This window comes from Amaranthus tricolor, chromosome 13 (genome assembly GCF_026212465.1).
Source record: "Amaranthus tricolor cultivar Red isolate AtriRed21 chromosome 13, ASM2621246v1, whole genome shotgun sequence".
NCBI classification, from domain to species: domain Eukaryota; kingdom Viridiplantae; phylum Streptophyta; class Magnoliopsida; order Caryophyllales; family Amaranthaceae; genus Amaranthus; species Amaranthus tricolor.
The window spans coordinates 11,074,893-11,085,310 of NC_080059.1; the positions used below are offsets into that span (position 1 = coordinate 11,074,893).

Below are 10,418 nucleotides of genomic sequence, written 5' to 3' on the forward strand. Positions count from 1 at the left end.
ACGAATTCTTCTGTATAGTATCAGTATAGCAGAAATCTGCCGGACACAAAAATGGATTTTCATATACTTTTGTTGAGCACCCAATATCCGATATATACAATGCCAAAATTGTAGTCTCAGCCTATAATGTATACATATAATACAAATGTTGAATACAAAATTTAATTAACCCTTTACAAACTCGATGAGGCTTAAAATTTCTTCCCTAATTTAAGAAATAATATGGATGCACTAGCAAGCTTCCGATATCTCAGTCGGACAAAACTGAATTACTCCAAGAAAGCAAAATATCTCGTGCCATATTTGGTAAATCTGCAAGATAAACATTTGATCTCTTTAATAATAAGAATCTCAGATTTTCAGGGCTTAATAAATAACCAAAACAGAAACTAACCTCGAGCAACTTGCGAAGCAACTGTGGGTGCATCTATTTGATCCTCAAGCAACCGATACACGTCTAAAAGCTACAGCATGAAATGTTGAAACTTAAAAATTCCGTAAACCAAGGTTCCTGATATTCGACATTATTTATAGATGAAAAAAGGAAAATTGATGTAATACAAACCTCCTGTATATGAAGCTTTGAATCTTCAGTCAAAGCAAGAACTAGTTGTCTACGAATCCCCTCATCAAGCAGGACCAGTCGTGTGCCGTCCTTGATGGTGTCCGTGAGGTCCAACTTCAACTTGCTTCCTGCTCTTCCGTTCCCTTGCCTTCAATCGACAGAAGAAAAATAGAGAGACACGTGATCAGTTAGAATGCTAGAGAAGATGTCAGTAGATCAATAAGAAATAGTTTGTTAGGCAGGTAGCGACTGACGAGTTTCTAAGTTGCAATGCAGGAGTATTGCTCATCCTTGAAACATTTTCCTTCGCCAATACAATCAAATTTTCGAGTCGTTTCCACTGGAAAACTCCATCTTTAAATAGAACCTGATGCAGGATAAAGAACATTATTTGGAATGCGAATCTTCTATGAAATCGAAACCAACACCACTTTCAGTAGTTTAATGAGACTGTATGACCTTGCTACACGTATAAGTGTTGCGGGAGTAAGATGATTTTCATCACCAATGTTAGAAATCCCGTACATGTAGAAAATAATGCATTATCAAGGAAGAAGACTTGAAGAATAAGTGGGCTTGAGTTAAAACAAACAGAAGCTATTAGTAAGGTCATTCTATCCCATCTTGGATTTTCCTATTCATCTATCATAGATTGGTAGAAAGATTTTAATTCCTTATTCATGTACATGCAGAAATCAACTCACCTGGATAAGGCGTTCACGAAGAGCAGGATTTGGATCAGTAAGAAGACGTTTTGCTACATATGGGTAAGCTACCTAGAAGGACAGTTGAAAACAATTTGCATTAGGAAATAACACAATGAGATGAAGAAATAAAGCATGTAGAGCTTGTAGTGGTGTACAGGGTACAAGCTATCATGAATGATATTATGAAGAAATATCATGAGTACAACTCGTTGTAAAATTAAATATAGTTAACATAAGCTCTACAGGTAGTTGATGCTAAACAAAGATATTGTTAATTACCTCCAGGAATTTGAAATCCGGTTCCAAAGACAAACAAATGCCTTCTTGTGTAAGTAGAGACCGGATGACAAGTGAAAACCTTTCGGGAATACGGATTGGATAATTATAAACCAGCTGATTGAATTTACCTGGCAGTCATGGTTCATAGCACATCATTAGAAGCTATCTAAATGGCTACTATGAGATAATTCATTGTATAGGTATACAGTATTTTCTTGCTTTGAAGAGATGATCTTCTAGCATATTTATTTTTCTTTTTGCATTGATATATGGAACCAAAACGATGGTCTACATCAATCTTTCTTGTTAGTGGTAGTCCTACATGAGAAAACAAGACTATCCAAGGAGTAGTTCATGGTGCGTGATGTTTACCGATGACATCATATCAGCGGATGAAAGCAGAGATGAGGTCAATGCTAAGCTAGATATTGGAGGCAAGGCTTATGGTAAAAAAATTAAACCAAGTCAAAGATAAAGTTTATAGAATGTTGATTTGGCAAGAAGGATCATATGAGTGTTTCAAGTACCTTGACTCAATTTTTCTCAAGAACTAAGTAATTAATTATGATGATATAGGATTTGACGTAGGTGATAAAAAGTTGTGAATGCGATATTATGCTATTGAGGTGTGCCACTAAAGTGAAAGGATAAATTCTATCAGAGTGCCATAAGACAAGCACTACTATGTAAAATGAGCCAAAATATTGTGCTTTCATAATAAGTCATGATGCATAATAGGAAGATACATAATAATTGAGATACTTATATTATGATGGATGAATAGACATATCCTAAAGGAAAGAATTTTTAAGATGAAGCCTAAGGAAGGGCCTTAGACAAAATGAGAAAACTATTTACGTTGCTTTGGTCATGTATGTAGATGATCATTGGAATTTATTTATTTTAGTTGTATTAGAATGAAACCAAAAAAATCATAAAATTTGTTAGCAGCGATTTTCCATGTTGATTTATAATGTTTCATGTAATTGACCCCACATTGTTGTGATTATTGACCCCACATTGTTGTGATTAAGACTTTGGTATTGTACTTGGAGGCCTCTATAGTGCTTCGAATGTCCTTGGCTATGGTGTACCCCATGGGACAAATTTGCTTATTTATGAAGCAATGTGTTCGGGGAGGGAGAAAAAAAGTGGGAGGATAAATATGAAAAGCGAAATTATGGGACAACCTTCCACAATAAGGAAAAGGGAAAACTCAAAGGTAAAGAAGTAATGGAGGCAAACACATAGAGATGGGGAGTCAATATATCATGTGTGATCGATTATTTATTTATGTTGGTTTTTCCTTTGAACGTCAATGACTCTTAATTGAATCTGAAGTAGTTTAATGATTTATGCCCATGTGACTCGCATCAAGATGCAGGAAAGAACATCATCTTTAGAAGATCACATAGTATCATGTTAATTACAAATTGGCAAGGTACGTTGTGAGCCAAGCAAATATTCTAGTATAGGGTGACATTTATCCGATAATCCACAAACACAAGCTATTAAGAAGGCTTGAAGTTTTATGTTTTTCAACCACCCTACTCACGACCGTAAAAAACAATGATAAAAGCGAACATAGAAAAACCATCATTTTCTAGTTGTCACTAGAATCACATGACCATGCTTAGCGAAGAAAAAATTGTTGCTTATGAGAATTATTGCAACTTCTGAAAGAGTTAACCACCAAAAGACATTGATAGAGAATGGAAATTACCTGTGACACTTCTAAAATTAAATTCTGATAGCCCTTTCCCAAGAGAATTCTGCCATATGGCTTCTAATGCAGGTATTATAGGAGCCACATTGGTCCCCTTTGCTAAGAAACCCAGCCGCGTGAAATCATTTGCCATCTCAGCATAATCCTCATTTACAGCATGGACAACAGCATCTATCAGAATTTGTTTATTTTGCTGAACATAACAAATAAAATTTGTTAAAAGTGTAATACTGTAGGAGGACACAAAATTAAGCGTCACATGGCTGACGCGAGTGTGTGTTAAAGATGTGAAAGAAAAATGGAGATTGGAGGATTTTCATAGAAAGGCAACTACATATTCCTACCATTAATGACCGCCGCCCCCTAAAAAAAATACAATTAAATGGGTTTAAGACTAGCATACTATTTGGGCTTTTTCCTTTTGGGATACAAAACTTTTGCCCTTCATCTCTCATAAATCCTTTGTGGGTCATTCCTAGTATCCCGTTTAAAAATATGATGTATAAACACATTCACAACGATGACGATTACAACTAACATTTTGCTGAAAAAAACACTCCCTCTCTAATTTGCAGCATTTTCCATTTTGGTCCGTCGCACTTAATTTGCATCATTTCTATTTTTGGACTATGGCCCACCACTTCCTTCTAATCTCATTCATACATTTTAAATCTTTTTAAATTTCATCCACACAATTCATCCTCTCTCTTCATTTATTACCATTATCCACCTTTTTTTTAAAAACAATTTTCTCTTTGATGCAAATTATACAGGACAGAGGGAGTACAAAATTAGACAAAGCTTCTTGAGTTCCTATGTACTTTTATAGAAGTTTTCATATAAAATGTTACTAATCCTAGGATTCAAAAGATCTAACTGCTACTATTTATAATCGAACAGCAATATCAGTACCAATGGTCAGCAAGTAGTAAAGGAGATTCTGTTTTATTTGTATCTTACCTGGCTCAGCACAGCAACATTTCCAAAGTCTACATAGGCAATACGTCCATCTTGCATAGCAAATATATTTCCAGGGTGAGGATCTCCGTGGAAAAGCCCAAACTCTAACAATTGCCGAAGGGCAGCACTAACTCCAACAGTCAAAAATCCATCCATGTCAATGCCTGATTCCCGAATAGCCTAATGATGATGAGAAAGAGTTAGTCTGTTTAAGCAAAAGTTACAGAAGAAAATTATGCGGGATAACATATTTCCCATAATTTTCAAACCTGAGGATCAGTACAACGAATTCCATCAATCCATTCCATCACTAGAACATGTGAACCGGAGTACTGCTTATAAACTCTAGGAATTTTAACAGTAGGATCATCTTTAAAGTTCTCTATAAACTCTTCAATGTTACGAGCTTCCTGCAGTTTATCAGCAGAGAAGGGGAAAATATTATCAGTCTCAGCTAATATATGCATATTTCAGTTTGTTACAACAATGATTATGAATCATAATGCCCGCAGATTCATAAGTGGAACTCCTGTAAATCACTCCACTAGAAAAACAATAGTCATTTATCCATTCTTCATCAAGAGAATAAAGTACCATCTATATCGGCTCTTAGAGCTTGTTCTTATTAGGTCACATTCAGGGGCGGACCCAGGATTTTAGGAATGGGGTTGCACAATATTTTTAAATATATATTTTAAAGCAGGTTTAAATCAAAAATAAATTTTTGTATTTCATTGATAGAATGGTGCATATAAACGCATAAAATGTTTAATGTCACTAACTCGTTAGTCGTTACCGTATATATATATAAAAATATACATCTTGACTAACAAAATGTGCACTTGATTTTTTCATCGACTAACCCGCAAAGGCCTAATATTTAGGTTTTCATCTGCAACAAGATAGCTTACAATATTTATCATTAATTATTAAGGAATCAATAAATAAACAAATACACATCCACGCATACATGCTAAAAGAGGGAAGAATTTACTGAATAACAATTAATAAAATTAATGGGGAGAATTTTGTCAATGAAAAATTTAGCAAACTAAGTGGGACATACAAAAATAAAAATTATTGCAAACTCGGTGAAACGAATGTGTAATAATAATATATGTATTGACGGTCCTTTTACACCAAAAAATCATATTTGAATATCTTATAGGTACAGACCATTTTCCAATCATTAAAGTTTTTTAAAATATGAACATCATTTAAAATAAAACAAACATGTTAAAAAAAATACTTCCTCCGTTCCAATTTACTTGCAACATTTTCTTTTTCACGCAGTCCAATGCACTAATTTAATCCTTAATATCTCTAATCATGTATAATAAAAAATTATAAAAATTTAATATTAATAATCTTTGCAATGAGACGAATCAAACAAGATCTCACTTGACTAAATTTTAACCTATAGATTAAAACTAATCATAAACTAACAGTGATGAATGCATAGTATCATTTTTGCCAATATTGCAACTCTTATGGAATGAAGTATAATACATACTCCATAATTAACTTTATAGAGTGAAAAAATATATATATAAACTATAATGTACTCTTGTTTTTTTCTTAATAAAGTATTATGTTACATTCCTATGTTCTTATAATACTTATAATACATAAGTTACAAAAATATAAATATAATACATATGTAAGAAAATAAATATAATGCAGTAAACTTTATAGAGTCAATTACTGTTATATCCATTTGGCCGCGGTAAATAACATGTTAACCGTGTTTGTCATAGTGGTTGTCAAACCCTGGCAAGAGCAAATTTTTTTAATTTTTTAATGGGGTTGCCTGGGCTACCCTAGGCACCCACCTAGGTCCACCCCTGGTCACATTGCATTTGATCATACTTTATCAGACCAGGCTAGATCAGACTAGATCATATGAGACTAGAGCAGATCAAATTGAATCGAATCAAAACAAATCAGATTAGATTAGAGTGAAGTAGACCACATTAAATCAGATCAAATGAGAGCAAATTGTATCTTACAACTATCTATCTATAATTTGTATAATTAGTTATATTTATTGGACTGGGTAGTAGTAAAATAAGTCTACGTTTCCAAATCACTTTTCGAGTTGGATATAAAATTGTATTTGTCAAACACACAATCTTTTCAACATCAGGTTAATTCAACATGTAGCATGTATTTTTTATTAAAAAATTTGGGAAACAATCCAAATTATATTTCTTATTTGTTATGGCTTCCCTCAACTTCATAATAAATGGTTATAGAAAATGGACATTAGATGATTATTGCAATGCATTAGATATGTAAAACTTATATCCAATATCATCAATGTTGAAAACTCATGGATATTTGATATAGATAAAGCAAATTAATATATTTTATGTATGAAACTTTGATATAGATCAAACTGATTTTTGTTATTCTATAAAATAATAGATACTAATAAGACTTTTAAACATTTACAAAGGAAATTACATTATAAACAAAATTTTTTTTAAATCCAATAGCTATATGAAACTCTACAAAAGAATAACTCACCAAGGTGTAATCAAGCTCCTCCAAAAGCTTTTCCCCGAACTCATCAACTATCAGTTCAGCATTGCAGCCTAGTTTTTGTATACTGATGCCATTCAAAAATGACGCAAGTGTTCGGAAGAGAAAAAGGTCTCGGTAAATTATGGGTTCGATGTTTGGCCTTTGTACCTGGAATTCCACATTTATACATTTCATTTAAGCAGTTTTTTCGAACAATCTTCCAAATTAGCTGTAACAGAAATAGTGATGCACATATGACAATCTACCGAATTGCTATAAAGCCAAATGTTTCCCCACATTATAGAAGTTTCTCAAACAAATGACTTCCAACAAAAGTCTTGGGTCATAGAAAGGGTGCGTTCCAACAGAACTTTTACACCTTAACCCTTAAGTACTTTTACATCGGAATAATGATTACTGTACCCCTTCAATCATTGGGCTCCAGGATGAGCAGGAAAGACATTTATTACGCTTGTACAGGTCCAAATCTTATAACATAGGATAACAAGTGGTCTACATATTCGACTTACAATAGGGAGAATAAGACACCAGATGCACCTTAATAGCAACGTCTTCCCCTGTAGCACGAAGGGTGGCTCGGTAGACTTGACCCAGACTTGCCGCCGCTATTGTCTGAGATGAAATTTTGCTGAATATTGCCTCAAGGGGCTGCCCGAGTTCCTCTTCTATAATTTTGAACGCAACCTTCATCATTTGCAAACAATTTCAGCTATGTCCTACCAAAAAGAAATGATACAACACTGTATGGGCTCAGCCTACCTGGTTGGGAAATGGTGGAACATCATCTTGCAAAATGCAAAGTTCATTCATGTAATCTTCCCTTATTATATCAGGACGGTTGGCAAGGACCTGGGACGTAACGCATCAACCAAAAAAAACAACTTTGAGAAAGAACCAGTCATTTCCAATCAAATCAAACCCAATATCACAGACAATAATAAGAATTTACTCCAATATCAAAATCTAGACATTCACATACCCTTTAATCAGAACGCAAAAACCCAAACATGAAATTTCAGAAACGAAGTCGGTCACATCACAACAAGCAACAAAGAAGGTTTGAAGCCAAAATACTAACCTGCCCAGCTTTGATGAACGATGGCCCTAAATCACATAACAGATTCCTTAGCTGCATAGCTCGATAAGGCACAACTTCTTCATCTCTACCAACTAAACAATCATATGAAAGTGTAGCCCAATAAAAACCCAAGTTCCACACTATCTCAATGCCCCGTTGAATCAAAGACAAAATCGAACCTCTGGATTCCAATACCTTGCTCCTTACCTAACAATTAGCAATCAAACAATTCTAAATCAAATAACCAAAGCCAACAATCCATAAGCAATAGTAGAAAGTCAAAAGAATTGAAACTGAAGTCATTTTACATCAAACAAATGAGAATCAACTAAGGTGATTAACATGGACATGGTAAAAGTGGATCAAGCAAGTAACCATATACTAAAGAAATTCATTATTAATGGTCCAAGACCAGACATATTGGTAAACAAAAGGGCAATTCATTTGAGTAACATAGTATGTTTAATTTCATCCTGAATAAAGATTTCACAGTCAAATACCCAAAATTCACAAAAAAAATTAATAAATTGAATCATGATCATCTTAAACACCAGAACAAAACAAGGACTTTCTAATCAGAATCCATGAGGCCTAAATTTTACCGAATTCATTAGAAACTAAAAACCCATAAATTAATCATCTCAAAAAGAGCCCCAGAAATCAAAAGACAAGGATCCCAATTAAACAAAAAAGATAAATTCTGAAAAGATAACAAATTATGTTGAAATTGTGCATTACCCCTTCTGGCGAATACTTGCGAAACGGCACACAGACACCACGTTCAATGTCAAGCTGTTCTAAGGCACTATTTCTACTATTTCCACTATCATTCTGGCTTAATTGCAATGCATTTGCTCTAATAACAAATGATTTTGATGGGTTTGTAAATGGAGCATTGAATTTAGACTTGAAAACAAGTGATTTTGGAAGAGAAGAGAAAAGGGTAATGGAGAGTGGAGATGATGAATTGGTGGAGCAAGTTGGGGATATGAAATCCATTATAATCACAATTAAAATAACATCAAATTCATAAACCAAAAGAGATATGATTTTGGGTTTTTCAAGTGTATGATTTAAATGTGATGAAGCTAATAACTTAAAGAGCTATCCATAATCCATGGAATGTAAGTCAAGCTTAAAATGAGTGATGGGTAACTAACCACGAAACAGTGGAGGAAAAAAAAACAGCTTTAAATTCCCCAAACAAATTAGGAAATACGGCTAGATGACAAATTGTGGAATAGATGACTAATTTGGAAACGTCACGAAAATATGTGTAGTGCCCAATAAGCAGAGGTACTTGTATCATATGTTAATAATTTTAATTGGACTATTTAATTTATCTATAAAGTGCCTTTCACTATAAAACCCGTCTTATACAAGAATTATAGAAGAACATGATCTTGTCTTAGTTGGGACAAGTACCACTTGTATGTAAGATAATGGGTTCAATTACTATGTATTTCTCTTCTTTTATTATCCAACCTTGTAATAAAAAATAACCGATCAATCACAATTTGATAAGGTTTTGTGCTAAAAAAATTAAAACAAGTTGAATTTAAGAGATTTTCGATAACTTATGAATATACATGGTGTTCATAGTGATTTGCAATTAAACTGCTAAGGTTTTTAGTGGTTTTTTGGTCTTATGCTTTTAAATTAATACGTTAAGATTCTCAATGTTTTTTAAAATAGAATCACTAAGATTATTAGCGATTTTAATAGTTATAATGGAAAAAATAACTTAGGATTTACGATAACATAAAAGTGTTTAGATTCTCAACATTGCTATTAGACTCTAAGAATAGCTTTGGATTCATTAATAGATCTATTAAAAGGTCTTCTTTTGATACCTCTAGGCCCTAGGAAAAGCATATGATAGGGTCAATGATTTGCCCAATTCTTATTTTTTGCCGTCCTTTTTATTTTATCGCTACCCCCTAATGAAATTACGAATTTGCTCCTGAATTTTAAAAAATTACGAAATTGTCACTGCACTTAAAACCTCTATAAAATATTTCAAATTCACTCAATAACACTCTTATCACTTCCAAAAACTCAAAATCTTCACATAAAAGTAATTGGAGCTAAAGCTTTGGAATCGAAGTCGTTAACAAAAACTCGAGGTAATTTCTAAACAAATTCATTCGAAATTTTTTTTTAAAAAAAAGAAAAAAAAAATATCAGTCACACTTTTTCTGCGACTGGTATGAACAATTTTTTTTTTTTTGAAAATTTCGAATGAATTTGTTTTGTTTAATTAATTTATTTTTTTAGTTATTTTTATTTAATAAATGTTGTAATACATTATATTATGATAATGTTTTTATAAGAAGTATTTTTGAATTTAAATTTGAAAGTAAAAAAAAAAATTCAATAAAAAAAAAATGTATTGTATAAGAAGTATTTTTGTAATACCCAGCTACGGTGGGCACGTAGCAAAGGTTATATTTGAGGGATCGCAGCGCACCTCTGATTTTGGAATGTCGTCCTAGGAAGAGGACGTTGGATGCAATCATCAGACTTCAGGACATGTCTGATAAACTGTACAGGGTG

The 10,418-nt window shown here is 33.1% G+C and overlaps 1 protein-coding gene across 1 annotated transcript; it reads right to left on the bottom strand.

Annotated features, from left to right (window-relative positions):
- Positions 1 to 37: 37 nt before the first annotated feature.
- On the bottom strand, positions 38 to 9,116 carry LOC130797816 (protein ACTIVITY OF BC1 COMPLEX KINASE 1, chloroplastic). The gene is made up of 14 exons (XM_057660583.1): positions 8,601 to 9,116; positions 7,863 to 8,069; positions 7,544 to 7,633; positions 7,322 to 7,468; positions 6,767 to 6,931; positions 4,507 to 4,647; positions 4,238 to 4,417; positions 3,275 to 3,470; positions 1,552 to 1,679; positions 1,270 to 1,341; positions 820 to 932; positions 566 to 713; positions 395 to 464; positions 38 to 312 (listed from the first exon to the last, which is right to left on the bottom strand). Exons 1-14 carry the CDS (start codon positions 8,859 to 8,861, stop codon positions 251 to 253), a joined length of 1,980 nt encoding a protein of 659 aa, XP_057516566.1. The 5' UTR covers positions 8,862 to 9,116; the 3' UTR covers positions 38 to 250.
- Positions 9,117 to 10,418: the final 1,302 nt, after the last annotated feature.